Consider the following 16,601-nt stretch of genomic DNA (forward strand, 5'->3'; position numbering starts at 1 on the left):
GGTTCTGGCTCCACACTCCCTTTGCTGTTGGAAGCACATGAACCCAACACCGTCGATAATGTTACCGAGTGAGCTAGTCAGTGGAGGCAAATAAACTCTTGAGCAAGGGGTGGTGCAAAAATGAGTAGTGCTTTTATTTAAAACCAACAAAAACAGTATTCCATAAATAGTGCAGTTCTTCACAGTTCATTAAATAAATAACCCATAAAAAGAACACGTGGAGGTTAAAAATCAATAAATAGAAAAAAAACACATCCTTAAAAACGAGAGGTTAAAATCTTCTTTTAGGAAGCAGTCTTAAAAACCAACAACAAATCCGGTGCTCTTCTGTTAGCGTCTCACCTGCTTATCCCGTTTGGGCCAAGCAGCAGGCAAGACACTCTCTGCAGCTGCCCTCCTACATCACACATTCGAGACTGGAGACCTCCCGATCCCTGGCTCCAGTATGGCACTCATCCCAGTCCCGGAGAACTTGGTTACCCCAATAGCCAGGATGCTCACATTGGGGACTCCACCACCAAGCCTCCCGACTTCCGCTGCCTTTCCACGGCCTTCTGCGGCTCGTCGCTTTCCTCTAGGCACTCCCGCTACCTGCTCACTCAGCGGGAGCAACCTCAACTCAAACGTCTAGGTGTTGGCCTAACACCCAGCTTCCATACAGCTGCCCACGAGCGCTCGATCGCGCGCTCACCAGACGCACACACCGCCTGTCCGTCTCTCTTGCACCGCATGCTTCCTCGCTCCCTGTAACCTCCGTCCTCTTTCCTCATCTCCTTTCTCCTCTCTCCATTTTTTTACCGCGAACGTTTCTTTCTCCCCCCACAACCGACTCGCGCTTCTTTTTAAAACGTGAGGGGCCATTACAGCTGTAGCATTAGCCACGGGAGCAATCACGAATGTGGGCAGTTCCTCACCTGTGCACACGGTGAGAAACGCCCACATCGACGACTGCCCCGCGGCTCGCTACAACAACGCCCCCCTCACGAAGCCGCCTCGGGTGCGGTGATTATTTAATTAAAATGAATGGCCTTTTCTCAACGAGCTGTGGACCCATAACACCACACACCCTGGGTAAAGGCATCAGTCCAATAAAAAATGTGAAGTCTTGAATGAGGTCAAAACAAGATTCAAAAAGAGATCTCACAGCATATTCCACGCATTCTGTTTGGACTTCTTTAACCTTGTGTCACCATTTTGTCTAAAGCTGTTGCTCCTAAGTAATTCTAGGAGACTCATCTGTGACAAAGTCGATTCTTTAATGAAACAGAAATGAGAAGCTCGTTGAAGCCATCAAAGATCAGCCTTTGAGCAGTAACATGTTCCCCTAAGCTCTACTCAAACCCCAGACTTCCAAAGACTGAAACTGAAGTAGACAGATTAAACTCGAGTGGAGCAGTAGTGCAGTTTACCTCATTAACTTTTGCTCTCTTCTTTTTGTGAGAGCAGCCAATGATATCTCTGTAGGCATCGCTGGTAGAGCAGCTGCACATCCTGTTCAGAACAATAGCATCTGATGTTCAGATTGAGGCTACAGCTCCAGAGCTCGTTGTAACCAGAAATGGAGGTCTTCACCCCTTTTGTGGTCCTTCTTCTAAGCCACAGTCAAGGTATCATTAACCTCGTGCCATTTATTTATTTATTTTTCTTGCTGTATTACTAGAAATTATTCAGTGATAGAATGTGGGTGTCCTTGTGCTGCCGGTCGTAAAATAATTAGAAGATAATGCCTTGTGTTAACAAAGAGCAGTATGTCGGTGATAAGAACTGTTTGTGTCTTTTCTTCTTCTTTGCACAAGTTACGAGTTTAAAATTGATCGTGTAAGTTGGTGGTGGGTGGGGGGTCCCAAACGATGGGCAGGGAGAGGTGGGAGTTTTGTTCTGAACAGTCGCTGCTTTCCTATTTCAGTTGAATGGCGTATTTAAAGGAAGGTCTTACTCCAGCGCTTCCCAACCCCCTGTAGCTGCAGGTTTTTTTGTTCCAACCAGAATTCCTAATCAGTGAACTGAGCTCATTTCATTAGCTGGTATTTTATTTCTCTCATTCTACATTCAGAAAAGCTTTATAAGACATATAGAAATATTTCTGCTTTTGCTATTGATTGAAATGTTTACCTCTCTTTTGCTGATTTCATTCTATTTGGCCCTTTTTTGTGCAGCTTTTCCCCTTCATTGTATCTCATTAATGAAAATTAAAAAATGAGCAAACACGGAATCATCAAAGGCTGCAATTACTTTAGCATCAGACCCTCTAATTAATAAATAATGGATTAATTAAACAATTAGAACAACTGGAAAGGTAGAATGAAAATCAAGATGAAAATATTGTTAAAACATTATTCCCATACAGCTGCTTGGTACATATTAATATATATACATATATTTTTACCAAACTTACTTTTCTAATTTCTATATTGTTCCCAAAACACAGAACTTTTGAAATAACAGTTCGCTTAATTAGCCCAGGAGTCCAATTAAAAACAGAAGCAGCTGGGAACAAAAACCTGCGGCCACAAGGGGGTCCCCCAGGACCGAGTTTTTGAAGCCCCGCCTTACTCTATTAAGCCAGACATTGACGGCTGGCATCTGATGTATTCACTTTAATGAAGGTCTTGTATGCTGTGGAAGATGCCAGGTTCACAGAATCCTTCATAAAGTGTCTTCTAATGGCGCTTGACATGGCTGTGAACTCGGAGATTAATAAAACAAAGGCGACAGAAGTTTGGAGGTGCAGTGCTCACCGTGCAACATGTCACGTGTGTTAATCTGCACATGCAAGTAAGAATTATACACGTGACAAGAAGGACTCTCGATAAACCTGCTTATGTTACATGTAGGAGATACACTAACATTACAGTCACTCTCATATGTTATGCTACCTGGCAGCCCGTTCAAGTTCAGCCTCGATTTCATCTTCCATAAGAAGACATGAATTTCTACATGAGTTTAATCTGTCAGCAACGACACAAGAGAAATAAACTAGATTCACTTTCACACACTGCTGGTTAAAAGGTGAGAGTTTCTGTTAAAGAGGCCCTCATCGCTGGCTGCACTTTCTACTCGCTTGAATCTGAAAATTGTGCAAAGTGCACAGCAGCACCACCGCTCCTTTCTTTGATTCTCTCTGCTATCTTCTCTCACACAATCCTGGACAACTTGCACCTGTCAAAGGAAACTTGACTCAAAGGGCAATGCCTTGAGCTTTCTGTATACCTACTGGGTAAAGTCTCAGCCTCGTTGCTTTTAACATCGCGTGCTGTCGTTCAGCAGACAAGAGCCTCGCGTCAGAGCACATACAAAACGATCAGACAGCAACAGCAAGAGCAGCAGCAGGCCGTCCACCGCTCACGTTACCACAGTTCAGGTCTGTTCTGTAAAAGTTAACGTTTCATGTACCATTAAATGCCTTTCAACGTCATCACCGATGTGTTTTTTGAAGATAATATACACTGGGACCCATTATACAGTACAGGCCACTCAGATCTCCAGCTTAAAATAACTTTATACTCGTTTACAATCATGCCTTTGTAAATTACTTTGGATGAAAGCAGCTGCTAAGCAAATAAATGTAAAAATCTACTGTTGAATGAAATAAAATAAAACTATTCTATGATTGGTAATTTGCTGTTAATGCATTACAAATCTAAATAAGCTCAAACACTTTGAGCTTGTGGGTGGCATGGTGGTGCAGTGGGTAGCGCTGCTGCCTCACAGTTAGGAGATCTGGGTTCACTTCCCAGGTCCTCCCTGCGTGGAGCTTGCATGTTCTCCCTGTGCCTGCGTGGGTTTCCTCCTACAGTCCAAAAACATGTCACAAATTGTCATAAGTGTGTGCTTGGTGTGTGGGTGTGTGTGTGTGCGCGTGCCCTGCCCGGGGTTTGTTTCCTGCCTTGCACCCTGTCTTGGCTGGGATTGCCTCCAGCAGACCACCATCACCCTGTAGTTAGGATATAACATGTTGAATAATGAATGGATAAATGTATTTTGAGCCTGCATTCAGTAAAAAGCAATCTATAAAAATGAACTGAAGTGAGTTGAAAAAATGTTTGAATGTAGATAGATAGATAGATAGATAGATAGATAGTGTAAAATACAAAAGACAGGAAAAAGAGAAGGGGATCCACCCCGTATATTGTGCACAATGCAAGAAAAAAAAAATAGCCCCAGAGAACTGTCGGGGTCACCATCCAAATAGGGAAAGGATAGGATAGGAAGGGAAGGTGCTGGGCTTTTATAGTTGCAAGGGAGGAAGAAGCGGGTCCGTGAGGTCAGAAGGAGTCATGGTTGGAAAGGAAGTGCAGGAACTGGAGAAGCTTTATGTCGGTTTCTGTTCAGGTGATCTGCAGAAAAGGGAGAAGAAAGGTTAGTGCCCTTTATTAATCCCTGTCCTCATTTTTTGCCCTCAGTTAAGCCATTAGCCTGCCTCCCAAGCATGTGTGTGGCGATAGATAGATAGATAGATAGATAGACAATACCAACAAATAAAAAAACTGACTAGTGCCATCAGCTACCAACTTCATGATGTCTGCTTTTTCTCACAGCCCATTCTGCATGAAGTCTGCATGTTCTCTCTTTATCCATGTTGCTTTTATCTTTTATTTATTTTTATCTTCAAATGTTCTCCACAACATCAGTTCCTGTCTGTTCCTAGTGTCACTACACTGACAAACCTATAACCTCCATTCAACTTAAAATAATGAAGATAATGATTCACACTTAATATTATCAATCTGAACCAATATAATTCTTTTTATCTTATTGAACCCACAATTTTTAAGTTAAGGGCCAATCATTTAGAGTCATTGGGTGCAATTCACTTGTTTTATACTGAAGTAAATCTATTTTTCAAGTTGTTACAATTTAAAAAGGTTTATTGGTCGTAACCTGTTTTTATGTTATTAGAAATATTATGAACACAACACATTCCAATGCTGTACTTTTTACATTTATTTAATAATCTAGTGCAAATACTCAAGCATTTTGCAGTGTAAATCTTAAATATACAACAAAAATAATTTAACATTTCTACAGCTTTCTTGAAAGTATGTTTTATTATGAGTTCTTATGCTTAGAATTAACAGTTGAGAAACAGGGTTACTTACCAGAAATCCTCCGTTATAAAAGTCTGCTGCTGAAAATGACCAGACCTGTATCGCCACGTCCACTCCACTCAGGAAAGTGTTCTTCTTGTTTGGCAGTTGGAAAGCCAGAACGCTGGAAAGTTCGACTGGAAGAAAATACAAACGGCCCTCAAACACAGCACACGAACAACCTAAAATATTAGGTTAACTGAAATGATGTTTGATGTTTATTCCCTCCAGCATAACTTACTTTGGTACAAATTATTTTACTCTGATTGAGATCTGAAACCAAACATTTCAAGCTACAACACTAAATGACTAATCTTAAGTTGTTTGAAAGAGAAAATTTACGTTGAATGAACAACATCAATGTTATACTTTTTTCAGTGTAAGATGTCCTCCTTGCAGTGGTTAAGGAACTGACCGGCAGAGGAGTGGCAGGAAGAAAATCCCTGCCTGCTGCTGCTGTTTGTATTCTCATGAAAATGTGATCAGTGTTTATTTTAATTTTTGTTTTCGAGAAACGTGATGCTGTGCTTTTATCTATGACAAAAAAATACCAAAAATATCTTCAAGAGTAGTTTGAAACCATTTAAAAACTCTGCCACTGATCATCTTTATATTTCTTTCCTTATCTCATTAAAGGTGAAAACCAGCATTGTGCTACACACACACTTTAGTTCTGATGTACAGTGGATTCTGAAAGTACTCAGACCCCTTCATTTTCAGCACACTTTATTTAGAACTGCATGAATCTGCCATTTTTATGTGCTACCTCCCCCAGCCAGCCCCCATAACCTATCCTCTATGGGGGAGGAGAAAAAGCTTTAGATTCTTCAAAAATTTCGATCTCTTTTTTTTGATGGATCTCGATGTTTTAGGGTCCCCTGATACCAAAAACATAGATTTCTCGATGATGGGTGTGTGTCTGTCCTCTAGAGGAACCCTCAGATACCATAATTTTGCAATTAATTATGAATTCTTCTCATCAATTGCTATCATAATGACCTATTTTATGGTCAAAAAGATCAGCACCAGAGAGGTAAATAATTACTGAGATGTCCGAGAATAGTTTTGGTAACTTGGTTCCTGGGGCACAGAGCCTACTGACGCTCACGTCCAAATATTTTTTGCTTATCAATCTTCGTTCAATACCCCATAATGTTAAAGTGAAAACGATTTTTTTAGAAAGGTTTGAAAAAATAATAAAACTCAAAAACTGAAATCTCTCATTCCTAGAAGTATTTAGACCTTTTGCTGTGGCTCTCCAAATCGTGCCCAGTTTGCTTTCGTTCTCCTTGAGAGGTTCCAAGAACTTGATTGGAGTCCACCAATGGTCAACTGAATTGATTGGACACACATGTGTACCTGTGCATAGATGGTCCCACAATTCACACTGCATGTCATGATAAAAACCCAAGGAACTCTCTGTCGAACCTTCACGATCAAATTATGGTGAGGCAATGATGATACCAAGGGGATCAAACCATTTCTGAAGCTTTGAGTGATCCCAGGGTTTACGGCGACCTCACTAATTGCAAAATGAAAGAAGTTTGAAAACACCATTTGCCCTTTCTAGACTTGGCCATCTGGCTAACCTGAGCAACTAGGCAAGAAGGGACTTGGTCAGGGAGGTGACCAAAACTCAATGGTCACTCTAATGGAGCATTGGAAGTCCTCTGCTAATATGGAAGAACCTGTGGGAAGGGCAGCCACCTCAGCAGCACTCCATCAGTCCAACATTTATGATTGGAGTTGGCCAAATGGTATTTACAGGATTTCTGAGAGCATAAGGTGGGGGATTCTCTGGTCTCTTTGGGCAGAACTCCATTCATTATCTCTATCGAAGACGGAGCACTATTTATCACCTTCCTAATATCATCTCGATGGTGAAGCACAGTGGTAACAGCGACATGTTAAGGGGGTGCAGGGACAGGGAGATTGGGCCAAATTGAGGGAAGGATGAATGCAGCCAAACACTGAGAGTTCCTTCAAAAAAACCTGCTCCAGAGTACACGGTGACTCTGATGTGGATGATGGTTGATCGTTCAGCACAACAGTGACAGTCAAGAAAAGTCTCAGGAGATCTATGGCTGCCATCGAGTGGCCCTGACTGTGACCTGAAGATGGCACCTTTATAGACGCTTACCAACAAATCTAACAGCACTTGAGTGAATCTGCTGGGAAGAACGGAAAACAATCGCCCAAATCTGGGTGTGCTAATCTTGTAGAGTTACCCAAGTAGACTTGAAGATGGAACTGCTGGCAAAGGTCCTGAATTTACAGTCTAAATACTTATATGAAGAAGCGATTTCAGTTTTTGATTTCCGATTTCTCATTATGGGTGACTGAGTGGAGACTGATGGGCTAAAATGGCAAACGTATCCATTTAAAAGTTAAACGTGCATCACAATGAAGGGTGCAGAAGCTGAAGGGGTCTGAATATTTTCTGAATTTTCTGTAAAGGCATGTTTTTACTTTTTTTCTTTCATTTATGCTTTTGGTCACTGAAAAATTGTGGAATAAAACCCCCTGAGAAGCACTCCAGTATGTTTAGCTATTCTGGTAACAATGTGACTTAAGAAAGAGAAAAAGGTTGGTGCCTTCTGTCAGCTGCAGCATCTGGTGTGCACAATTCAGAGGAAGAAGGGACGAGAGTAAAGATTAAAGTGTCGCTAAACACAACTGTACATTTCAGTCAGCCACAAAACCCCAGCTTCTAATTTCAGGCTTAAGAATTTTACACTTTAAAATAAAAACAAAAAAAAAACATCCGGCTAATGAAGGAGCTGAGTTAGTAAACTGTAATGACAGAATGAAGAGTGGGCTGGGCTGGCATAGTCACACTTCAGCAGTACAGTTGCTGGATCTCGTCTTGAGACACACCTCAGAATCTGAAAGGATGGCACGACAACTCAACTCTTCAGCAGCATATTTCAAATTTCCATTAACATGCAGCCTGACAGTGCCAGTGACTCCACTAATGTCTCTCACGTTTGATGAGATCAGCCGCAGTCCCAGCTTGTCTTTTTCCTTTTACAAATTATCTTGTGCTGCTGTAGTAATTACCAGCAGTGCCACCACTGGCCAGACTGGGGCCCAAAGTGAAAACCTGCTGTTCTCTCAGTCTGCTGCATTAGTATTTCTTATAACATCTTTAATTTCAACAATAAATATACTAATAAATAATTAATAAACAAAAAAGCACAAATCACAAACTTAACTATAACCTTTTAAACTCAAATACAAATCCTTTTTTTTTTTCAATTAATCAAAACTGGAAAGTGATTATTTAGGGGTTTCTTCAGCCTCGCTACTGTGTTATCACAACAGCACACGGTCACATTTTCTAAAGGCAAAGTCATCCATGAGGTCACCACGTCATCTGTCGGCCGAGCTCCTCAGACATCCTTCTACAATGGATGACCTCGAGTGTGTTGTGATGAGCTGAAGTCTGGGAAAACTGGGAACGGGATGGGTTACTGCAATGCGGAGGGCGGCCCACAGATTCAGATTTCAATGACAGTTATACACTAATTGATTTGTTTCCTTATTAATGAAGGCCTAGTTATTATTATTAATAATTATAATAATAATAATGGCCCAGGGTATCAGTGTGTTGTTACTCTTTGTTACTTGATGTAGCCAAAAGCGTCACTTGTGATATGAGAGACAACAACAAAAACAACCACTCTAATACTACTACAACTAATAATAATAATGATAAAAATAATAATACAGAAAGTACTACTACTACTATTACTACTACTACTACTAATAATAATGTAGTAATAATAATAATAATAATTTTAATAAAATCCAACAATTACTACTTCTACTACTACAACTAATAATAATAATATTAATAAAAATACAACAATAACTATTGCCACTACTACTAATAAATATATATACAAAATGCAACTGTAACAATAATAATAATAATAATAATACAATATTACTATTACTACTACTACTACTACTAAAAAATACAATATATAAAATACTAATACTACTACTACTAATAATAATGATAAAAATAATACAACTACTACTACTACTTACCAGTACTACTACTACTACTACTACTACTAATAATAATAATAATAATTTTAATAAAATCCAACAAATACTACTTTTACTACTACTAATAATAATAACAACAAGGATAAAAATAATAATACAGAAAGTACTACTACTACTATTAATAATAATAATAATACAACTACTACTACTAATAATAATAATATTAATAAAAATACTACTACTAATACAAATATATGCAAAATGCAGCTGTAACAATAATAATAATAATAATAAAATAATAATATTAATTCACTAATTACTAGCTCTACCTCTACTATTACTACTACTACTCATAATAATAATAATAATAATAATAATACAATTATTTCTACTATTACCAGTACTTCTACTAATAGTAATAATAATACAACAATTAGTACTAATAGTACTACTACTAATAATAATAATGATAAAAATAAAACAATTACTATTGCTACAACTTCTAAAAAAACATTATATGGAATACTACTCTTATAATAATAATAATACAATTACTAGTGCTAAGAATACAACAATTGCTATTACTACTACTACTACTAATAATAATAATGATAAAATTACAATTGCTACTATTACTACTATGATAAGTAATAAATATACCACGATAATAATAATAATAATAATAATAATATACTAAGATACTACAATTGATAATAATAAAAGATAAACTACTACTACGGCTACTACTGCTGAATGTGCTTAATAAGCTTGTCACGCGTGTCACTGTGTCGCCTACACTTTTGCTAATGTGGTATTCACTAAGTCAGAGTTTCTCTAACTCGACCCTAGACACCCACTATAGCTGCAGGTTTTTGTTCCCACCAGTTTCTGTTTTAATTGGACTCCAGGGCTAATAAAGTGAATTGATTCTGGGTTTTTGGAAGAATACAGAAATGAGAAAACTAATTTTGTAAAAAAAAATTTTTTTAATGTACTAAGCAGTTATATATATTACAATAAACCAACCTCCTCACATCCAAACACACTGAAGAACTTCTGCCTAAAAATGGCGTGCTGCGTAAAGTCCCATAAGCAGAGTAATTAGCTTGATTTAAGGACTATGGTTACGAGGAGAGATTGAAGGAGTTGAACCTCCTATCTTAAATTGCAAAGAATAAAAGGTAACATGAATGAGGTGTTCAGAATTTGGAAGACAGTCACTGCAGTGCATCTCAGCTGTTACTCCAATATAAATTCTTCAATAATAAGAACATGGAGACACAGATGGAGCTGGTCGAGGTTACACAAATGTTAGAAAGTGTTTCACCTCACAGACTCATAAAATGTCGTCCACCGTACTGTAAGGTTGAGAGCATTTCCATGTTCTCTGAAGCCTGTACTGTATGCTTCTTGTCCTCTTTGGGAGCTACTCATGAAGTCGAAACAGAATGTATTACAACTCAAATGAGGTGCAAAACAAGTGTCTGTCCTGGTCACTTATCGTTGTGTTGCACCACCATTGTCATATCCTGTGAGGCTTTATGTGAGTTCACTTGTGAAATTTAGGATCTTTAATCCTATAAAATAAAGAGTAGAATGAATAATTAAAGATGCAGAGTTCTTAAACTCAATTCATAGGCCATTTCATAGTTTCCATTTAGGGCGTCCCATACTTGTTCATGCAGTCAAAAATGTTTTTGTTTTGAGGTCAAGACAGGCGGCCGCACTCATCGGTGAGCTTCTCTGCGCTGTCTTGTACACTTTGATTGCTTAAATGCTAAGTGATGAATATTTGAGGTCAACTGCCTGAAAGTTGAAGATGAACCTCAACACCATAATTGGATGCAGAAGAAATGTGCATTTGAAAACTACATGGCCGATGCTCTGGTATGGATGGACATCCATCTGCTTTGTGTTACGTGTAGATGTGTACCCTCCGTGCTTGTTGAGGCAAACGAGAGCCCTGACGTGGACAAATTAGGGAGACAAAATATTCAAATTATATCTCACGTGATAATAACAAGTGCTATCTCATTATTAACTAAATTTATTTGGCCTTACAGGATTTGCCTTCAAAATCACTCAACTGCAGACTGTAGAAGCACTAGATGGAAGCAATGTGGTCTTACCATGCAGCGTTTCTAGTGAGACTCCCCTGGGTCCTGTGAAATGGTACAAGAAGACAGGCAGTGAGCGTCAGCACTTTTTCTCTGCTGTCTCCAGGGAAAATGAAAAGAGTGACCCTCGGGTGACCTGGGCAGTGGAGAACTCACCTCTCACCTTCAGCATCAAAGTTGCAAAAGTCAGAGTCAGCGATACAGGAGACTATTCCTGTGAGAAATACAAAAAGGGAGTGGACCAGAAAGCACATGCCACAGGAGGATGGACAGCCCTCATTGTAAGAGGTAGGCAATACGCCAAAAGATGATGCTATCGATGGATCTTAATTGGGCCAACTTGTTTTTAGGTTTAACTAGTTAAAGTAGCTGGCATTGCCCAGGTAGATCTGTAGAATGGATTGAGAATTGGTTCTTTTTTGGGTCCGATGGGCTTTCACAAATGCAGTAACTTCTTGCTGGGTTGTAACCATGAATGCTGTTATGTATAACTTGTACTCTTAACTTCATGATGGACAGTTTGTTGTGCTTAAATTATGAGGAAAAACTGACAAAGCAGGAGTTAAACCTCAACTCTTTAATTCTCCTTTGTGTTGCGCTTCACTTCCATTCTCGATCAAACCTCACCCTGTGCCCCCCTGTTAAAGCACTTAGGGCAGAGTGGTGGCCCTGAGGCTAAGGATCTGTGCTGGTGTCCTGAAGGTTGCTGGTTTGAATCTCCATCACTGCCAAAGGAGATCCTACTCTGCTGGGCCCTTGAGCAAGGCCCTTAATCTGCAATTGCTCCAGGGGTGCTGTACAATGGCTGACCCTGCAATCTGCAAAAACTAACAAATTCCTAATACAAGAAATTGTATAAGGCAAAATAAAGAACGAAAAAAAAAGTGAACAATATGCTTTTTAATGTCACAGTAGATTGAAGTAGTACACGAACATTGCCAGGGTAAGTAATGTGAAGCTCTGGTCATTCCATGTGCTTGTCTGGCTTTAGTCTGGTCAGATGATTCACTTGCTCTGAGCCAGCAGGTGGCACTGTTGTGCAAACTGTGAAAAAAAAAAAAACACCACAGGGACCCCCAGGGTCAACATGTTGGACTCCAAAGTAATCTTTATTGTCTGTAGTATCCTAAATAGCATGCAAAGTTTGGTCCAAATCAGTCAAAGGGTGAAGGACTGAATATGGAACAGACAGATATTGTAATTGATACATACTGGATTTCTATCTATCTATCTATCTATCTATCTATCTATCTATCTATCTATTGTCATGGATGTCTGGGGCCGGGACCAGGGGAGCAAGTGTGGACAGTGTATCACCTTCTCCGGAATGCTAGATGGCAGCATCCCTGGATGGCAGCGGTACCTCAGACTCCCGAAGGCCTCATGGGAGATGGAGTTGGATACAGCCCTGTTGGGGACAGGGGATGCTGCCAGGATGCACTGCAGTCGTTCATGAGCCCGTGTGGGTGGTTCTTCTGCCACACCCAGAGGTGCAACCGGAAGTAGGGCAACTTCAGGGTGACTTATAAATTATAAGGGGCCAGAGGAAACTACTCAGTGAGCCAGAGTCGGGTGGTAGAAGACAAAGAGAAAAGAAAGGAAGAAATTTGTGTGGTTTGTGCCCGTGGAACTGTGTTGTGCCTGTGGGAAATGAGGAAGAAAATAAAAACATCTTGTTCTTTATATCAATGTCTGTGTTGGGTTGGGTGCTTGTTAAACGCTCTACAGTTGTCACACTATCTATCTATCTATCTATCTATCTATCTATCTATCTATCTATCTATCTATCTATCTATCTATCTATCTATCTATCTATCTATCTATCTATCTATCTATCTATCTCTATCTATCTATCTATCTATCTATCTATCTATCTTATAGTGGCTTTCACATTTATATGTATAAAATGTTGAGGAATCAAAGCATTATGCACATCCAAATCTGTTCCTCGGGGAGTCACAGTCAGGGCGGGTGACTGAATGGTCCTTACGGATGACACTGCAGTTGTGACCTGCTGGGCTGGGTACTTTAAGCAGATGTTTAAAGCTGATTCTCCTGCTAGAATGCTGGATATCTTTGTGTCTGCGGTTCTTGAGGCTGATCCTTCAATTAGCAGTGATCCACTCAGTCTCACTGAGATTGCACAGGTGAACTGGCTTAGGGGAGGCAATGCTGCAGGGATCTGTGACATCCGGGGAGAACTTTTCCAGGCTGGTGGTCAGGCTGTCATCTGGGCATTGCAAGCAATCTTTATTTCCATTTGGGAGATGGGAGTCATCCCAACTGACTGGAAAATAGGATTTGTCATCCCTATCTGGAAAGGGAAGGGTGATAACCTGGATTATGGCAACTACAGGGGGATAACATTGCTCTCTGTGTTGGGTAAGGTCCATTATGGGGTCATTCTCAATAGGATCTGTGATCACTTGATCTCCTAGCAGTGACCAGAGCAGTCTGGTTTTACGCCTAAGTAGTCTACCATTGACTGCATCCTGGCACTGAGGGTTCTCATGGAGCACAAGCACAAATATCGGCCGAGATTCTTTGCAGCTTTTGTTGATTTTCATAAAACATTCAATTCAGTTGATCAAGCTGCCCCGTGGGACATCCTAAGACTTTCTGGGATCCCCCCAAAGTTGCTGGATATCATAGCCAGCCTGTACATTGGTGCTCTGAGTGCTGTGCAGAGTGGAGGCAGACCCTCTGTGTTTTTTCCAGTTGATTCTGGGGTCCGTCAGCAGTGTGTTCTGCTCCTACTCTGTTCAATGTTTGCATGGACTGGGTGTTGGGCAGGGTCATGGGGTCATCTGTTGGTGAAGAAAGATTCACTGATCTTGATTTTGCTGACAATGCTGTGATCTTCATGGAGTCAATGGAGGCTCTGATCAGGGCTCTCGAGAGACTGAGTGTCTGGGCTTGCGAGGGTCCTGATAAAAACCAAGAGCCAGGCCTTCAATGACCTCCTGGGCATGGCCATCAGCAGTGTGTCCATGGGGAGAGAGTGTAGACCTCGTTGAGAGGTTTACTTACCTTGGCAGTGACATTCATGTCTCTGATGACTCTTCCTATGAAGTCAGTAGACGGATTGGGAGAGCATGGGGGGGTTTATGAGGTCATTGGAAAGGGGTGTGTGGCGCCCCTGATATGTCTGCAAAAGGACGAAGGTCCAAGTCTTTAGAGTGCTGGTGCTCCCTGTCTTGCTATATGGTTGCGAGACATGGACACTATCTAGTGACCTGAGATGAAGACTGGACTCCTTCATGTGTGTCTCCTCAGAGAATCCTTGTGTGCCACTGGTTTGACTTTGTGTTGCTCAGGGAGTCCTGAATGAGGCACATGACCTGACCTAACCTGGCATTGGTGTTAGCAATATTCTGATCTATCAGATCAATGGTTGGTGGGTTTTTGCCATTGGCTTGCTTCTTATTTAATTGTGATATATCGCAGATGGTTTTCTTACTGGGAGTCACTGCTGGTTGATTAAGCAATTGACATTACAACAATTGCCCAGGATTTTCCAAGCAGGATTCTCTCTCCCAACTAACGATGACGATCATCCAGGTATTCAACAAGGACTGGATCTTAAAGACACTAAAGAGGGCAAAATTGGGTCGCTTCAAAGAAAAGTTCCAGAAACCCTGTTCTCGTAGCACTGTTTGGAGCAACATCAGAAGACATTAGCTTATGTAACTAACAACTCATAGTGGCACAGTAGTTTCTGGAAGTCAGGGTTCAAGTCTAGGTTTGCCCCCTGTGTGGAATTTACAAGATGTGTTCTTGTGGCTGAATTGCTGTTTGATTGGCCCTGTGATGGACTTGCAACTGATATTTTTTTAGGATTGGCTCCAGTTTCTCAGTAATCATACCCTGGATAAATGGGTTCACAAGATGGATTTCCTATACTACACTTTTAACACAATGTGTTTCTGGTTTACTGTCCAGACTTTTGACTGGTATTGTAAGTGAAGAAGGCCCTCAGCATCTAGTGATGTCAATGAATCACAGACTTCAAGCGGTCATTGCATGCTAGGATATGCAACAAAGTCTTAAATATGACAACGGCTTTAATAGACCTGCCAATGCTTTGTCCAAACATTACGGTGCCCTGAAATGGGGGGATTGTGCTGACAAAGTACCTATCCAAAGATGGAAATGTCTGCCATCCCCTTCAATGAAAGTCTTAAGTGTGCACTTTAATCACAATGTCTGAATTGTTTGGCTTGTAATTGTAAACTGTGGAGCCGAGGGGGAAATCGAGGAAAGATGTGATTTTGGCCCAGACTTTATGGAGAGCACTGTATGTATGTATCCACGTAAAAAGACAGCAGAGTTCATGCATGTGTCTACAAATTACAAAATAATAACTTTTTCTTTTAATATTTGTATATAGAAAATCCCCAAATGCCTGGGCCTACACAGTCAACAAAAAAGAATGGAGATGGTCAAACAAAGAAGGATGCAACAGCAAATTTAGCAGATGTCTCAAGTGGTGAGCTATTTATTTATTTGTTTGTTTGTTTGTTTGTTTGTTTGTTTTCTTATGTTTTGTACAGATTTACGATTCTGAGTATTTTTCTCTCTGAAAACATAAAATTATGCGAAACCCCTTTTCAAAATTTTATAATAAGGGACAATATGGTATATTGCAGATCGTACTGTGCCTTCAGTACATAGTCAGACCCCTTCATCTACTTCACATTTTGTGCCTCCTTGTTCTTAAATCATTTCAATTCATTTTTCCTCTTATGAAGCAACACTCAGTACCCCAAAATGACAAAGTGAAAGCAGAGTTTTAGAAATATTTGCAAATCTGGAGTTTCAGCAGAGATCTCAGTGAAGTCACACAATGGGCTCAGATTTTCAAATTGTGTGCTCAGTCATATCTGGTGAAATGTATGGATGGTGGTAATGAAACCCCTTACTAGGATTACAAAGCTATAATCCTCGCTTCTGAGTAACACAGTTTGTTGCTCTAATGTATATTGCTGTGCACAAGTTAGATCAGAATCATTGTAAATGAAGAGGTAGGCAGTGTTGTATAGCGGTGAAGACTTTGGATTTCAAATCCCACCACTGACACCAATATGAAAACCGTGAGCAAGGCATTTCATCGGCCTGTGTTCCAATTCGATAACGAGAAGAACTCAATCGTATCTCAGATTTTGTAATTCACCTTGGATAAAGGCATCAGTCCAGTAATAAATAAAATAGGAAGTCTTGTAAGAGATTGAAACAAGATCTCACAAAATATAACACACCTGGGATTGAAACAAGATCTCACAAAATATACCACACCTGGGATTGAAACAAGATCTCACAAAATATACCACACCTTTCAAACCAAACTGTCACTTTGGACTCCTTGGACTCACAGTCGCAT

General features: G+C 40.2%; 1 protein-coding gene across 1 annotated transcript in view; it reads left to right on the forward strand.

Annotated features, from left to right (window-relative positions):
• Window positions 1-1,413: 1,413 nt before the first annotated feature.
• Window positions 1,414-16,601, forward strand: part of LOC120538064 (tyrosine-protein phosphatase non-receptor type substrate 1-like) — a 29,301-nt gene continuing 14,113 nt past the window's right edge. The window contains exons 1-3 of the mRNA XM_039767473.1: window positions 1,414-1,607; window positions 11,168-11,509; window positions 15,612-15,710. Of these exons, the coding sequence (XP_039623407.1) occupies window positions 1,559-1,607; window positions 11,168-11,509; window positions 15,612-15,710 (490 nt within the window). The 5' untranslated portion in view covers window positions 1,414-1,558. The remainder of the gene's footprint in view (window positions 1,608-11,167; window positions 11,510-15,611; window positions 15,711-16,601) is intronic.

This window comes from Polypterus senegalus, chromosome 10, assembly GCF_016835505.1.
Source record: "Polypterus senegalus isolate Bchr_013 chromosome 10, ASM1683550v1, whole genome shotgun sequence".
Lineage (NCBI taxonomy): Eukaryota > Metazoa > Chordata > Cladistia > Polypteriformes > Polypteridae > Polypterus > Polypterus senegalus.